Genomic DNA, 18,235 nt, shown 5'->3' on the forward strand with positions numbered 1-18,235 from the left:
GCAAGATCGGATCACACAACTACAAGAAAAGTAGTATCGTCCTGGATTCACAATCTCAATGAAGTCTTTAAGTCGTTAACCTGGTTTTAGAAGAATAAACCAAAGGTTAAAGGAGAATCGACTCTAGCTATGCAACTAGTATCACACATAAGGTGTGGGGATTAGGTTTCCCAGTTGCTAGGGTTCTCCTTTATATAGTCTTTCAAACCAGGGTTTGCAATCAATGTTAGCTTGGTAACAAAGCATTCAATATTCACCGTTAGATGAAAACCTGATTAGATTCAAGCTAATATTTCTCAACCGTTGGATCGAAAACTTAGCTTGTTACACACAAATGAAATGTCCAATTTTGGGTTTATGTAGCCGTTTCCAAACATTAACATTTGTTGGTTCAACAATAGTTAACCAAATGGTTAGCCATATGATTACTTTCATATCCACCATATTCTTCTTCACCATAACTAGTTCAAATGACTCAAATGAACTAGTTAGAGAGTTGTTCAATTGCTTAGATCTTATGTAACTACACAAGACACAATCGAAGCAAAAACGGTTTGATTCACTCGAATCGGTTCATGAACTTTATAGCCACGGTTTGCAAAAGCATTCCTTAGTTTATATAACCATGAGTTCAAGAACAACCAATTTTAGATATAACCTGCTCAAGTTCGCGGACTGGGTTCGCGGTCTTAAGCTCACGGAAGGAGTTCACAAATTCCAGTAGAAATTCTCGGGTCGAGAACTTCCGCCAGTTCGCGGACTTGGCTCACTCCACATTCCGTTTCTCTTGATCAATAGAGTTCACAAACTTTGGTTCAAGGAATAAGGACTTATACATATATGTGTTTCCACAACAATGCTTATATCCTACCAATGGTTATGTAATCAAAACTCTCATTTCAATCATTGAAACATTCTTAGAGGACGACATATAGCCGTTATTCACAGACCATTTTTTGTCAGAGCAATTTCCAAAGTGATTGAAACACAACATGACATTCGTCACTAGGTAAAGATGAATTTGACTAAAGCGAAAGCTTACCAACACATATTTCAAGAAATAGATAGGCGAGTTACACTCGGCTCGAAATAACAAATGTGTATAGTGAAAGTCTATATATCAACACGACTTTTGTCTCAAGAATAGGAGATAGAGTAGATAGACTTTTGAGTGACAGATAAGTTCAAGTCTCCACATACCTTTTAGTCGATGAAGATCCACCAGTTCCTTGAGTAGTCCTTCGTCTTGTATGATGATTGCCATGGAGTCTTGAGCTCAACTACACTTTCTATCCTAGTCTGAGACCTTTAGCTACGTAGGCTAGAAATTAAGACTTGTAGTTTTGATCACTAACATTGACAACACATGCTTGAGATAGCAACGCATGCGAGTTCGACCGAGCAACGCTCTAACAGGAAGTGACGAAGATTTCGAGCAATGTTGAAGGACCAAGGAAATCAAGCATTTGGATGAGAAGCTGCAAAGTTTATTTATTTTGTAATCCATATGTATTGATAGTTTTGTCACTAAAATTGACAAAGGGGGAGATTGTTAGAGCACTGCTCGGTCGAACTTGCAAGCATTGCTATCTCAAGCTTGTTTGTCAAGTTTAATCCAAAACTATAAGTATTGATTTCTAGTCTACTTATAGCTAAATCTCGGATTCGGATAGTAGGTGTAGTTGGGCATTAGACTTTCGGCTTTCATCGATTTAAGACGAAAAACTACTAAGGGGAGCTTGTGGAACTTCATTAACAAAAGGTATGTGAAGACTTGAACTCATCTATCACTAAAAAGTCTACCTACTCTATCTCCTATTTGAGATAAAAGTCGTATAGCTATAGACTTCCATTATACATTTTTGATATTTCGAGACTTAGCTAATAATTTAACAAATTTTATGCTTTTAAAAAAAAAAAAAAAAAAAAAAATATGACTCCAGCGTCAATGATTCCCATAACAGTATATAATCAGTTTCAATTATGAAGTGGGTCCGTTGTGCTACCAACAAAATGTTCTACCTAGCAGAAAGAAAATAAAAGTTGATGCCGGTGAACTATTCTGTTTATACTCCCACAATGCAAAACCGTGATTCCTCAACAACATTGAGCGCGCTCTTGTTTGCCATGGTAACTCTCCAATTCTTCTCGGGAATTACCTCACTAGTGAGTCCGGCGGGGTAAAGAAAGAAAAAAACTCATCCTCATCCCCGTTCCACGCATCGGACAAATCCTTCCACCACCTGCGCTGCGTGTAGCAAATCTAACACAACCTTTACTAGAATATAAGCCTAATGTCAGATCCCAGCCAGACGTGGCATATGGAGAAAGCCAATTCAACAAATTCATATACAGATTCGGTTATAAAATTGCCAAATTATATGCATTATGTCCCACCTACATGTGCAGCACTAATTGATCGTAAACATTTCAAACCCATACAGAAAAATGAAAAAAACTGTAACCATCATCCAGAACAATACAGCGACATCTCACGTAAAAACACCAAACTACCGTGGGCATCTTTGTCCAAAAATTTACCAGTTGCCTTTTGTAGACCCCATACGTGGCAGACTTTTGTTAGCCCCCAAACCAGCCCAAAATAAAAGACAAAGTAAATCCCATTGGTTTTCTTTCCCAGCCCATAGAGTTTATATTATTGGCCTATCCAACACTAACCGCTCTTAACCAACCACCTAACCATAGTCAAGAAAAAAAACCCTAACGGCGTTATAATTCCCGTTTGATTTTCTCTTATTCTATAAATACTGGCTTTGAGCTAAGGAAGGTTTGCCAAAATCAATACCGGAGCCTCCTATACTGAGGAATCTCCTCCCTCCTCTCTCTCTTTTTCAGTTTTTTTTTCTCTCTCTACTTTTTTTCCCCAATTTTACTTTCTAGAAAATTCATTCAATTCTGAAACAGTAATGGCGTCTTCCAGAAGTAGATCCAATAGTGGAGTAAAAAACGGATTTGAAAGCTCAATATCATCTTCAGGAAGATGTTATGGTTCATCGTTTACGAATTCGTCATCGGTTAATTCAAGCTTTTCGTCTGGTTTCGCATCGTCTAGTTCGAGTTTCACATCTCGATCTAGTAGTTTTTTCCAGAGATCAGCTTCACCAACTCGTGTGAATTTATATGGATCTGTACAAGGATCTCCATCTGTTCGTTTCTCAATGGCGGATCGTCCGATTTCACCGAGTCGATCAATTACAGCTTCCACTCGTGATCAGGTGGTGAAAACAACAAGTAATCGATTAAACGTTCCGTCGTCAACAAAGAGGACGTGTATGTGTTCGCCAACAACTCATCCAGGTTCATTTCGTTGTAGTTTACATAAGAATAGTCATAGTTCGTCATCAGTTTCGTTTCCGTCAAATCGATTGAATGCTAGAAGATCAGCTATGACTAATTCGCTTGTGAGGATTGGTACTGTTGAAGGTGATTTGGTTAAACGTGCTTTAGCTGCTTTGATTCGTCCATCATCACATCAACAGAGAAGAAGAGCGTCATTTCAACCTAGGCAGAGCAGGCTTTCAATCATGTCTAAAGCTGTTGATGACATCTGAGTCGAGTTTTCCTGGTTTACAAAAGGTTTGTTTTAAAAATATATATTCTCCAAATCTCAATCAAAAATCGTTTCTGTTTCCCTAGTGTTTCTACGGCGGATGTCATCAAATCTGGCACATTCGTCGGGAAAATTGAAGGATGTGTAGGGATTGTGAGAGAAATTATACATAGTTAGGTCTTCAAAAGGTTGCTGATCATCAGAGCTGAAGAAGAACAGGAAGAAGAAATCAGAAGGATGAATCGGTGTTTTGTGATTGAAGATCATAATGAAAAAAATCCCCAAAAAAACAAGGAGTAGAAGAAGCTTTACAGTAGTTCCTTCCTTGTATATAAAATATCAAATGAATGGGTTATTAAAAGAGATACAACTCTTAGAATCCTTTAAAATTTATTTTTTTTCATCGGACATTTAAAATTTTGAAAATCTGAACCATCATCATCATAACATTACACAGATTTCTCATCTGTTTAAATTGGACTGGTTGGATTTAGGTTTTCCGGACTGTTTTCTGTGATTGATTCCCAAATTTGGGACTCCGTCGTATTGCCGTGTTCCGTCGTATGGTGTTCACTGTGTTGTCGTGTTCCGTCGTATGGTTGCCCGTGTATCGTGTATCGTATCCGTATACTTTGGTCCCGTATTTTGAGGTAAAGTTATTATTTTCATTTGTTTTTTCTGTATTTTTGTTTTCTTTTCTAATTTACGTGTTTTGTTGGTTTGGTTTTGTGCAGGTGTCATTTGGGTGGCATTTTGACTCACGGGGAAGGTTACTTACAAGAAGTTACCTTGAGATTTGGAACATTATTATGGACTAATAAGAAAACTGGGGACAATTTAACTTAAAATACAAATTGAACTAAAAATAATTCACTGATCAGGACATTAAAGGACTCATATAATGCTCCCCCATGGTTCTAGTAGAGGGAACCATTACAGCGAATATATATCATGCAGAAATTTCGAGGCAAGGACTTTATTACTGAGGATCGTGAAATATTAAAAGCTGAAGTTGTGGTTGAATAATTGCCATTTACACTCACACCAAGTATCTTGCAGTGATTTAAGGAAAAAAGAGGCCATTTCCCTATTTAAGGACATTTTGAAATATTCAAGTTTTGAGCCATTTAAGGGCATTTGGAAATATTCAAATGCGAGTAATTGGCACGAAAAATCAACGGAGAATCTTGAAATAAGCAAGCTTGTAGGTGAACATTCCTAATAGCATGATGCAAGACAACTGGGAAAAAAGTCAAGGTCCATCTTTTGCAAGGGTTGAAGTAGATGAAGTTGAATTGACTTTAAAGATTGGAATTGGAATTTTTTCAAATTTGCGGAACAAGGCAAACGAAAGATGATATTTTGTGCAAGTGGTAGTAGAGAATCTAGAGATTTGTTATAGAAGAAGATTAAAACCCAAGGTAGGAGGGGACAGTGGGGTTAACACAATATAGTAGTAATTGTTTTTATTTTTCATTCTTTTTTGTGAATTTAAAAAATTAGAAAAAAATTATTGCATCTGCAATGGTCATGAGTCTCATGACTCATAGTGATGACATTGACAACCAGGCTAACAGTTGTACTATTGTTCCAGACTGTTAGGGAATACTGACAGCCGGCCTAGGGCGAGAACTGTGAACATAAAAAAAAATCGAATATATTGTACTGCTTTGGACTAACATAGAGATGGATTTATATTTTTTACACCTTGTTTTTCAAGCGAATAGCCGAATAGGGACTAACATAGAAGGAAGAGTGTGAGTGCCGCAGCCTGCCTAGTGGAACACACAGTTCTAAATTTGACTAGTTTGGTTAATTAAATTTTTAGAGTAGCGTATCAAATGACTCGGCTTGCTTCGTTAAGACTTGGTACGACAATTGGGTCTCAGTCCTGGTATCTGCTAAATCTAATTCTCCTATCACAAAATCTCGCAGTGTTTGGGGTGGACCAACACTAGTGAACCAAATAGTCCACCTCCCTCCACTATATGATTTTTTAAAACTTGAGTGGGACCCCAAAACAGCTCAACGGTAAGATTTTGATGGTCCACAATTGTTATACCAAATTTGGTCACACTTAGTTTTTTTGTACAAAATTTCTGTTTGAAAGTTTCTTATTTTACCGGTTTGACTCTAGATTATATGTTCAGGTTAAACACTCATTTTGATAATGCTTTTGTAGAGAAGAATATCATCATTCCCTTAAGCTAGTTATGTATTCCTGAAATTAGGGACAAACCCAAAATTTTGTTTAGGGTAGGGCTAGAATATTGTTGATTGGCAAGGCGACCGAACGTCTCGGCAATTTTTTGACAAGAAACTCATTATGAGGTAAGAATGATTGTCTCGTAGAATACTAGTTTTTTTTTTGTTTAAAGCCCATAGAATACTAAATAGATAGGGAAATAAACATTGAAACGAATGAAATTGGAGGCAAACAAGCAATAAACTTATAGATAATGGTAATGGAAGAGAAACGAAAGACAAGTATGTTGAGAGGAAGAATTTTTTTTGTTTTGAGTATAATACTCTTATATCATGGGCTAAACTCTTCAAAGACAAGAAATTACCTTAGGCAATGGTGGCTTAATTCCAAAATCCAAAATAATTTGCATACAAAAAACAAGTTAAATGGAAAACAGGGATGGGGTATAGCCTCACCTAGCTCCTTGTTAGGCCCGTCCCTGCCTGAAATGAGGGCTTATGGAGCTTTCAAAGAATAGCAGATGCTACTTGAGTTTCAAAGGTCATATACCTTCCCCACGGAACAACCTTTGAAAGTGTATTTGAAAACTTAGAGCCTTATGTAGATTTTATCTGGAAAGCCATCAGAAATGCTTTACCTGGTAGAACTGTTTTCCAATCGAGAATGCCTATAGAAACAGTTCTATGTCCTAGGCGTTTATCTTCTAATGAATTTATCATGCATCCATTGGTGCTTTGCCATTTTGCTGCCTCTGTTTGGCATTCATCTCCTTTGTGCCTGCCTACTAATAGCTTTGTTAATTCCTCTTTACATGATTGGTTTTGCCATTTGTTTGTTAATACTGTTTCGGCCTTGTCTGATGAACCTAAGAAATTTGTTGCTTCCATTATGTGATTTATCTGGAGTAGTATGGATAACCTTTTCTTTAGCAAAAAAAAAAAAAAAAAAGGAAAAGGAAATTACCTGAAGCTATTATCGCTAGATGCAGAGTTATTATTATTTTTAGACTTGCTACTACCTCTAAAAGGAGACGATACCAGGTACACCACCAAATTTTTCGTTTTGATAGGAGTATGAGCATGTGTATTACTTTTAACAATCAAAAGATGCGGAAAAGTAAAAAGCGCACTCCCGCGCGCGCGCACACAGACACAAGAATTTTGTTAGCGAGGAAACCACAATAACAGAAAAACCATTGAACCTCGTCCAGATTTGAACACCAAACTGTATTAAGCCGCTACAGACACTAGAATACTATAAGATTTTGGACTGGAATGTAGTTGAGATCGAATCTACTCTCCAAGCGATTCAGTTACAATCGCGCTCATTACGTCTCTTGAACCTCGCAAGGCTCTATGCAATTGACTCCCTTAGCTGACGTCTTTTAAAACCTAAGTGAATACTTTTGATACAAATCTTCCTCTAACAGATAAGCCTATTTTATTTCCCTTTAGATCAAAGATCAAATATTGGAAATCTGTTTGCACTAGACAAAGCTAGAAAACCTCACAAATCCGGAAGACTTGCGCTCAGTTAGCTGAGAAGCCTGGATTATTAAGCACCTCTCAAGAAAAATCTTGAGCTAATCAATTCAGAATACTTTTCAGATATCGATTTTGAGGAGTCACAAAGTCCGAGACAAAGAAAACTTTATGATTTATATCTGTCTTGCCTAAAAGAGATTATAAGAACCACAATCACAAAAAAACAAGATCAAGATACACTAGCTATCAAGGTAAAGATAGTCGGACTGGCTTCACGAATCCGCAAGTGAAGTCTTTAGGTTGTAAACCTAATTATATTTCTCAGAGGAAACGTAGGTCAATAAGGACGACTTTAGCTGTCAACTATGACACAAATAATCAGAGATTGATTTTTCCCAGTTGAAAGAGCATCTCTATTTATAGATGTTCAAGACTGAGGGTTGCTTAGAATTCAAGCTAAGTAACTTGAGATACAAGCAACACTTTCTCTGTTTAGATGAGACTCTAACTAGGGTTTCAAATAAGCATGTAAGAAGTTCTTCTGGAACTTACACAGAAGAATATATACTATTGTCCGGTTACAGAACCATGTATGATGACCGTTTTGGCAAATATGCCTTGTGAACTGTTAAACAATTTGATGCTCATTTTGAACATTTAAGAATTTAATCATGATCCGCATGCACAAGTGTTTTAGTGATCAATGATGTCTTAGAGGTGTTTATGAGAGCCATAACAATGCTAAACAATTTTTTTTTGCTAAGATAAAAGATTTCAAATCAGAATAGAGATTATAGATCTATGAGAAAGTCAGTTTTTACACATGTCCATTCACCCATTACATTATTTCTCCTACAATGTTTTGCTGTTTTATCATCTATAGATATAAAAATTCTATTAACGTAATATACTCTTGAGAAAGAAAAATTGTTCAAAAGAAACTAGCAATCATCTAAAACAGTTTTTAAACCAACACAGTTAGTGATTATTATTATTCGTATAAGCGATTGCACTCTTTGCATCACTGCGAATGCAGGATGTGCTAATTCCCTTGTTTTCCATCCATTTGATTCCTTCTAGTATGGCAATGCATTCTGCTTCTTTAGATGATCTAGCTACTCTTTTGATGAGCTTACATCCTTCAAAAGACCCTGTCAAATCAATTAATATGAGACCAGAACCTGCTTCATTAGTATCTGAGTCATGGCTAGCATCACAACATAAAATATGGAAATTATATGGCAGGCTACTGTTAATGTGGACAGTTGGTGAAACAGTCCGTGAACCGTAAGGCAGTTTAGTTTGCCAACCGTTTGCGGCTCGTGAACTCAGATGACTACAGCTCGCGGACTGGGTTCGCCAACCGTTAGCCTCTTCACCAATTTTATATCACCACGATTCGTGAACCCGGTAGGTGAACTTCCCTATTTTGAACTTAAGGTTTGCGAACTGGTTTGCCAACTTTCCTGTATTTCAGAACTAAAATATCTAGGGTTCGCGAGATGGTTCACCAATCTACCCTTAGCCGAAATTACAGAAGTTTTGAATTTCTCTCTTTGATGTTTAAAACATTCTCAAATAATAAAATCATTGCTTGGGAAATTTTCAAATGATCCACAAAATTATTTCCTGAACAATAAATTATTTCGAACTAGTATTTTTAAGGACCTTTGAACATCCAATGTGTGAATCATATTTCGAGATGTTTAAAAAGACAATCTTGACTAGAAATTTCTTCTTTGCAATAAATCTACTAAAACTCATACGACATAGTCTCATTTAGATCGAATGGTGATGCACGTGAGTAAATAGAATGGTTCAGTTCACATACCTTGTTGATGAAGTTATCGAAATGTCTTCGTGGGTGATATCTGATACTCAACTCCCCTTTTATACCTAGTCCGAGACTTGACTTAGTAGACTAGAAATCAAGATATAGTTTTGTTCAACTAACATTGACAACAAGCGTCAGATAGCAAAATTTATGGGTTCAACCGAGCGGTGCTCTAACACCCTCTCACTCACCTGTCATTGATATCATTGGTGTTGTAAAATGGATGCCTCCTCCTCCTGGTTGGATCAAATGCAATAGTGATGGTGCTTTTGATTCCTTCTCTTTTGCTAATGGTGCAGGCTGTGTGAAACGTTCTCTGTTAATAAACCTTTTTTTTTGCTGCTACGACTTTTGAAGCTTATTTTCCGGAATAAGCAGAAACCAAAGTTATTTTTGCAGTCATGAAGAAGGCAGCTAGCGGATCTACAACTCACTCATGTTATTGTGAAAAAGCGATGCTCAATATTTGGTTGCCGATTAATAACATGAAATTTTGAAAGAAACTAACGGACGGATGCTCTGTTTAGAGATATCTCTCTTTTTAGTTCTAGCCTTGCAGCTTGTATTTTTCTTTTTAATCTAGGTACACTGTTGCTCATTCCTTGACATTTTGGGCTAAGGTTGACTCTTGTTCGATGTTCTGGTCTAAAAACCTCCAATTTGGCTACTGCCAATTGTTGAGGCAGACTCTTAGTCTATTTTAGGCCCTTGACAATAAAAAGAATAATAAAACAAATGACTCGCTGGCTTGTTAAATCCTTTTTTTATTAAAAACTGTTTACCATAAATTAGGCATCGTTATTTAAAAGGATGTTGGAGTCCAGCTTGTTGTTAGGATGCCAACAAAAAACTTTGTGTAATTTTTATCCCTGTGTACTAATTGATTTTTAAAAAGAGATTTTAAATAAGTAGGTTGGTGTTTGCCATCTTTAGTGGCAAAGTGGAAGACTGAATTGTTTACCATTAGAGTAGAGTCGGTTGAGAGTGTTACGGTTCTCTGGTATCTCTGTAATATTCTCTTGTTTTAATGAAATTTCCTCATTGCTCAAAAAAAAAAAAAATTGTTTACCATGACATAAATTTCCGGAGTATGTCAAGCATTCTGTAAAGACACATGTTTATAGGTGGCAGCCTCGCAGTGGCAGTGTATCCTGCCAATGTTGTGGATTACGCTTATATTGTGACAGTTACTCATATATTCACATTGAGTGAGGATCCATGGACATTCTTAGATGGGTAAGGTCGAATAAAAATTGCGTCATTTTCTCCGGCAAACTCAAACGACAATGAATTTAAGTCTAATATATTGATGATATGTTCTTATTATAAGACTTTATATCCCTACCAAAAATGAATGCAATTCGAGATGGCAAACCTGACCATCAACCGATCTTTATTTCAATCTGTAATTTTGAACGACTGATATTCAAAGGGGTATATGGTGGTTTTATACATCTCGAATTGTGCTCATTTTTTGCAGGAATGTAGAGTCGTATAAGAAGAATATACCATCAAAATATTAGACTTAAATTCATTATCATTTAGGTTTTGCGGAAAAAATGACGCCCCGAGAATGTCCGACCTTATCCAAGAGTGTCCATGGATCCTCTCTTTATTTTAACATTGAGTTTCTTGTTTCGTGCCACCCACCGAGAGAAACCTCCATTTGTTTTGGTGGAGAATTTACTATTTAGCTGAGGATGTGGTTCTCAGTTGGCATTAAAAGTCATAGACTAATACTTCCCCACATTTTGGGAACTTTTTGGGATTGGCTTTTACCACCAGGGGTTGAACTCGGTCTAGAATGCTATCCACCATTAGTTTACTCTACCCACTGCGCTTTTGACTCGGATACTGCTTGTTGTTTTCTGCTAGGTTATGCTTGAGCCACTATCTGGACCACCAACAGTATTTCCAATAACCGGGTCCTTCTGGTGGTAGTAAGTAGTAACTGAACAATATTTTTACAGCCACTGTCAAATATGTCAGTATTTCAAATAGTAGGACAAAATGTGACCTTCTAGGTTCATTTGGGGCTGGCCATGTACCCTTGGGGCAAAAAGATACGAATGAAGATGACAACTCTGCTTTTTTCAAAAGCAAATTCAATCGAGTTGTTACGGGGAAAAGTTCAATTAGGTGGGACCCACTGTGAGGCCTACAGGTGAATGAAGATATGTCTTTCATTGTTGATCCATAACCTTATCTACTCTTATCTCTTCCAGCAGCAATAATAACTCGAGCAGATTGGGTGTCACTCAAATTTTGATTTTAGTAGGCAATAGATGACAGAATTCAAGATTATTATCCTCCTAGATGGCAAGTAGAGTGTCTATATCACATGCCATTTCTACTCCATACATATCAAAGCAAATCCGAAAATCGTATGTGAATTTGCCTCACTCATGTGGGTTGTTTCCCATAGGTACTTTTTTATTTGATGCGATTCATTATTTACCATTTCTACTCCAAGTTACCGTTAGGTAGTGCATATCATTTGAGAAGGCATCTTGCCTGCTGCAATACTGAGGAAGGTGACAGCAGGCCAGCAGCTCAAAATAGGCAATTGGCATCTCAGTCATTCAAGATGGGCTGTTGGAGAGCTTCTCAATGAGGAAATATTTGTTGGTAAACAACTTAATATGGCAGTTGAAACTTTGTAACACTTAGCTCGATTGGGGTATTGGATTTGGATTGGAGTTCTTTAAGTTGAATATATATGCTTAGTTAAGATTCCGTAAACGGAGAAGAGTGGAGATGCAGCATTTATAATCTGTTCAAGAGTGTGACTGGAGTATAATTTGTGCAAGCAAGAGTGTGACTTCCACTGTCATATTAATTAGAGTATATAGTAGCATTTACGTCAGAATTTTGAACCTGGAATGTCTTTGGTGGCCTTGGCCACATCCGGATGATAGTAGATTCTTACAAAAGTTATGTTGCACTGCACGTACCGAGCTAAATTCTTACATTTTTTTTTTCGGCAGAAACTTTTCTAGGACAACCTTGAATCTAGAATGTAAATGTCCTCAAAAATCTTGAAAAACTTGGCAGCGGATTTCCCACGGTTCATCTAGAATTGTTGCCGCAATGATTCTGTCCAGAAAATTCACCCGCTTTAAAAGTTACGGCGTAAGTAAAGTGTTCAAAAGTTGATCCGGTTATCTTGCTATGAGAAGCGAGGTTCGGACTTCCGAACCCAGAGTGGCGTATCTTGCACTGTAAATAATAAACTAGAATAACTTAGAAAGATATCATTGAGTTCACTTAAAGCCGATGAGTATTGGAATTAGGTGTGCAATCCAAATGTTGCAAGTTGCAACTGTCCCAAAGAAGTCTGTTACGAAATGATCAAATCAAGAGTTTAAGGAGCAAAACAAACAAAATTTGTGTTCATACTAAAATGAATGACAGTGAGAAAGAGACTGTGGAGCTACTTGCAAAGCAAGACCACTTTAATGTCACTGAAAGAGATGCGTTCCACTTTGTGGCCCCTGGAATATGGGATGTTTCGGAGTGTGGTGGTGGGACAAAAAGTGTGCATTGGTTAGCATCATTGGCAAGTTATGTTTAGTTCAACAGCTTAAAGAGAACACCCCTCTCTTTTCTTCTTCTTTATACATAAGCAAGTGGGAAAAAGCTTGGCAAATGGCGAATTAGCTCATTCAGGTGACCCCGAAAAATGATGTTTGTTGGGTGAAATTTGAAATTTAATCATGCTAGTGGTGGGTTTATGTACAACAACTTTTTCAAAAAAAAAAAAAAAAAAAAGGAACTTTGAATGACTGTTTGGTGTTATTTTAATGGATAAGGAGATAAGATATTATATTTAGGTACCGCTGTATTCGTCTTTATTTTGGACCTACTTGTATAGTTCTCAATGTTTGTTCATGCATAGTGTCTACAACTACATGCTACAATGGAATGGAATAGGACGTTCTTATAATATCTTTGTTTCACTGTATCCAAAGTTTTATGGTTATGAACCGCTAAAGTGGCAATGTATATTTTGCTGAATTTGGTCGAATTACCGTGCTTACAACGCGTTTTTTGAGCTTTGAGTTTTAGGCAAGTACCCTGTAGAAATGGGGCAAACTAGGAAGGGACTGATCTAGCACCAAATATGCAGAACAAGCTCTCAGTTATGCAGTGCTTGACTTACACTGATAGCCTTAAGAGTAACAAAAACCAAAGATAATTAAAGTGTCCGTAAGAGTGACCCGAGAGATATGAGATGCCTTGAAATCCAATTTTTGTAAGTATAGAGAGCAAACAACCTTCACTCTGCATATTAACTCCACGGTGGGTAACATGTCAGGAGTTATGAAATGTGGACCGAAGAGTGTAGCTCAAAAGTTATCTTCAATATATAACATCTTTTTTGTGCTAAATTCACCCAGAATTGCAAGCTGAATTTCACCCTTCCGGAGTTGAAATAGGGACTGAGACACCATTGGGCCCAAATGTCTGTGGCGAATGTTCTACTTCATTTCGCAGTCAACTTAAACTCACGTTCTCATAAATCAGAACAATTCATCTGAGAGAAAATATATGGTTTTCTTAAAAGTCTTGTATTCAAAGTCCACTTATATATGCATGTCGTCTGGTTCAATTGTCCCTTTCTCCTCTTCATTGGCAACTATAAACCAAAAATAAAAAATATCATCTGAAGGAATGTTCTTTGGAATAGCTTCACTGACTTATTCAACAAGTGCTTAATGAATAGCTAGAGTGGAATCAGTGGATGACAATGACACCAGTGGCAGAGGCAGCCGGAAGCAAGGGTGTGTAATTGCACACCCAGCCCAGCTCACTTTCAAGCCTAAATTCTTAGAGAAATTGGAGTTGTAAGCCCATTTAAGCAAATTTCTACCCCTAAAAATATTTTGCTCCCCATAAACAGATTTCTAGCTCCGTCCCCGAATGACACTCAGACGGAATATCGATAGGAAGGAAGGATGGTTGATAGCTTGTGCTAACACCTAGTATGCTTGTGTTCGAATCTCTCCAACATTATTTGTCATTTGCATGAAGAAATTGTTATGCACCTTTTCATTAACTATCCGCATCATTTGTCATTTGCATGAAGAAATTGTTATGCACCTTTTCATTAACTGTCCGGTGGCTATTTCCATTTGGTCTGGGCTTTCTCTTCTTCATCTTATTTCTGTTGATGTTGAATGGTTAGATGATCTCTTCATCTTTTGGCATGACACTAAATTGGGTGCTTCTCCCTTCAATGTTTCCTGGCCTAGTATTGCTTCTGTGGTGATGCGGTGCATCTGGAAATTGAGATGCGATGTCGTATTCAAGAATGTCCATTTTGTTTTGAATCACACTCTTATGGACATTAGTAGAATGATTAACTCTTATATTTCTCCCAACTGTGGTTATAGTTCTAGTAGTTATCCTGTTTGTAGTTATGTTAAAATCCCTATAGCTGATGTGGATCACATAATGTTTGTGGATGGTTCTTTCAAAGATTTTAAGATGGGTTCTGGCATTGTTTGTTGTGATCTTACCGGGAATGTAATCTGAATTATGACACTCAGACGGTATAAAATAAAAAAAATAGGGTTTCGCTAAAAGGAAAAACTTAAGGAAGAGGCGATTAATAGCTTTTAGCATAGATAGACAAAGCTTCGAAAAGAAAATTGGTGCTGCGGTGCTGTTGTGGTATCATCTCGAGCTCCGGTGGAGGGTGGAGAATCATCTCGAGCCGCGATCAGGTATAAGTTTCTTTACTTCTGTGTAGTTTGATCCCAAAAGGGACAGCGAGTGAAATAGGTACGTCGTTGTTTCATCTCTTCAAATATAGTTTGCCTGCTTTATTTAAATGTATCATTTGAGTTATAGTGGTAACTGGTAAGATCATAAAAAATATATGCTTGAGAATGAATAATACACTTCTGAACCGTAGCATAAGGTTGTGCATGGCGGAACGATGATCAGAAGGGGAAAAAAATAAGGAAAAAATAATCTCCATGTGCCATAAAACATGAACTAAAAACTTTAACTAAGAGTTTTTTTTGTAAACAAAAACTATAGAATAGAATACAAAGCGGGTGCAAACTGCCTCCACGCCTGATCTGAATACTCTTAGAACCTAAGCCCTCTCCGCCAACCCCTAATCTCTCTCCACTTCATTCATGAAGAGAAGTGCCAAGTATCCCAGTTAGATAGGTATGGATGCGTATGAGCCTTGTAGCTAATATGGTACCGTGATCCTCCGTTTTTAAAGATCAAAACTTGCAAGTCGTGACCATCCAGATTAAGAATTCCCACACATGCACAACCATTCTTATGGAGAACTCGTATAGGTGTATTACATGAAAAGAAAATGGCATTTGCACAAGTCCCAACGCGTGCTAGAATTTGGTCTTCTCATTATATAATTGTTCCTTCCGTCCGCCACTTTAAAAAAGAAGATATTAAGGAGACTTAAATAATATATGAATTTACTTTTTTTAAATGTTTACTATAAAATTATTTAGTATGTAAAAATGATATATTTGGTGATTATGTTATTTTTCGAGACATTTAAAAAGATTTAAAAAGGATAACTTTATAATTGGATATAAAATCGAATAAGAAATGAAGATGCAGAAGAAACTTTATTAAAAGCCTAACTTTGCTGCCAATTATTTTTCTTAAGAAGATAAACAGAAAAGATATTAAAAATATTTGTTTCTTATTAAATGATTATCGTTGAAGATTTTAGATTTGTCATATTAAAAATGATTTTTACCACTATAAATCGAAGCTTATCGCTATTTTAAGACTGGCAAAGACGAAGTATAGGACCAATAAGAAAAAAGATGGAGTATTAAGAATAAATCAAGGAATAAAATTAAAATATTATGTGCACACTCATTGGATTTTATTTGACTTACCCTTACTCATATTTTTTCGTTTTATCACTATTTAAATCCCTATGCTTATTGACATCATACTGTATCTTTTAACTACTAAATAACGTGAAAATATTAGGCACATGATCGGTTGAGTGAATGTATGAGTTTACATTTATAAGGCTTTATTGTTATTATAACTGACTTATTTCAATCCGAAGATGGTAAGAAAGATTATATTGGTAGGAATGTAGTGTTTTTCGAAACGAACAAGAAAGAGCCATCCATTGCTGTGAAATGGTTCTTCCGAGCTGGGGATATTGTAAGTTATTTTAGAGACATTTTTGGATTGAGTGTCTAGTCTTTATTCAGAAAATAAAAAAATACAACTGGGAAGGAATCCTTGAAAGTTATAGGTTTCACTCGCATTTGATCGATCCAGTGAACTAATTAAACAACAATCATTAATAACTACATGAAATTGTCTATTGTTTTCTTCTAAATGTTTTGGCTCTTTTTCATAAGAGTTGTTGTTGATGTCATCACCATTTTCCATCGGAAAAACAATAAAAGAGTTTATCTTTGCAAAGAGAACTTTGTAGAATGACAACCTAAAATGACAAATGAGAGGATATGTGTCCTTAATTTGTTTATGTTTTGAAACCTATAATTAGGGTATACTGCATGACCTAAGAATGTGTTTGTGTTTAGCTGACTCTACCATTTGGTAATGCTGAAACCGTGTGCATAAAATGATACAATATAAAAATTCCCACTCTCCTTTGAAACCAACAACTCCTAATCTAATAGGTATTCCTAACATAACTTACAATATCCTCAGCTCGGAAGAACCATTTCACAGCAATGTATGGCTCTTTCTTGTTCGTTTCGAAAAACTCTACAATCCTACCAATATAATCTTTTTGACCATCTTAGGCCTGAATAGATCAGTTATAATAATATTAAAGTCTTGTAAATGTAAATTCATACATTCACTCAACCGACCATAACAATGATGATTCACTTCACGTACAACATGGACTCCTCAATGAAGCATACTTCTAGCAAATATTATAAGAAAAACCAAGAAAAAAAAACATGAATTTTGGAATGTGTGGGTATCAAACTTATAAGGGGATGCTGAAAAGTCATTAGTCATCGCAGTTTGAGATACTTTTGGTTTGACTAATTTAAATTATTTTCTTCACGAATGGAGTGATTGATTGGTTTAGGTATGTTTTTAAAAAAAAATGAGAAGTAAAGAATAGAGAGGTATGTATTGATGACTAGAGTCTAGAATTCACTCCTCTTTTATCCTTTTTTTGCGCTTTCTTTTTCCTTATTGGATATTTATTTACTTGGTAAATGATTCACTCTGTTGTTTTCCTTTTATTTTCTTTTCCTAAACTAAAATTTACAATAAAAAATCTCTATCTTTCTTTAGATTTCTTCGTTGATAATAAACACTTCATACAACAAGAATGATCACACCAAATCGCATATCTTAACAATTCCTTTTAGAAGTACACATGCCCAATTAATATGAAAAAAGTGTTCAAAAGTAGAATATGAAACCTAAACCAAATCCATCACACCATTCGTGAAGAAAATACTTGAAATTAGTCAAACCAAAAGTATCTCTTACGAAACATGAAAAAACCCAAAAGTATCAGAATGTTTAATAAGATCATTATACGTTTTAGATGGCAATGAGGATGCTTATGTGAAGGTGAATTTTCATTACACGTTTCAAATGATTAAGAAAGAACCTCTTCTGTTTCATTAAATTGCTCTTGCGGTAAGTATATGTTATCGCTTATAATAATCATATTTATCTAATGCAAGAGTTGTTCTTATGATCTATTATGTGTTGGTTTTATGAATCCAATTTTGTGTTTGACAGTCTTTATAATTTGTTTAAATATCTAATGCGAGTGAGTGAAATCAAATCTTATTTCCTTTCTTCCCCTATTTTTGAATGAAAAATATTAAAGGAAGAAATAAAATAAAATAATAATAATTTTTATTTTATTCGATCATGTACCTAATGTTTTCACGTTATTCAGTGGTTAAAAGATATGGTATGATGTCAGTAAGCATATAGTATGATTTACCCCCCCCACCCCCCCACACACACACACGCGCGCGCGCGCGCGCACACACCCCACAATGGTAATAACACTTAACAAATAAATTTTTACATCACTCTTACTCTTTTGATAAAAACAACACCTAAAGATCCCGAAAAGAATTAATAAAAATTAAAATATAATAATAAAAAAAACTTCT

General features: G+C 36.1%; 1 protein-coding gene across 1 annotated transcript; it reads left to right on the top strand.

Moving 5' to 3' along the window:
- Positions 1-2,798: 2,798 nt before the first annotated feature.
- LOC113282716 lies at positions 2,799-5,089 on the top strand. The gene is made up of 3 exons (XM_026531775.1): positions 2,799-3,597; positions 4,066-4,221; positions 4,306-5,089. Exon 1 carries the CDS (start codon positions 2,928-2,930, stop codon positions 3,570-3,572), a length of 645 nt encoding a protein of 214 aa, XP_026387560.1. The 5' UTR covers positions 2,799-2,927; the 3' UTR covers positions 3,573-3,597; positions 4,066-4,221; positions 4,306-5,089.
- Positions 5,090-18,235: the final 13,146 nt, after the last annotated feature.

The sequence above is a fragment of the Papaver somniferum genome, chromosome 5 (genome assembly GCF_003573695.1).
Source record: "Papaver somniferum cultivar HN1 chromosome 5, ASM357369v1, whole genome shotgun sequence".
NCBI lineage: Eukaryota > Viridiplantae > Streptophyta > Magnoliopsida > Ranunculales > Papaveraceae > Papaver > Papaver somniferum.

Bases quoted from the DNA above. Each gene is read 5' to 3' on its own strand.
- LOC113282716 (XM_026531775.1), top strand. From the start codon at position 2,928: ATGGCGTCTTCCAGAAGTAGATCCAATAGTGGAGTAAAAAACGGATTT.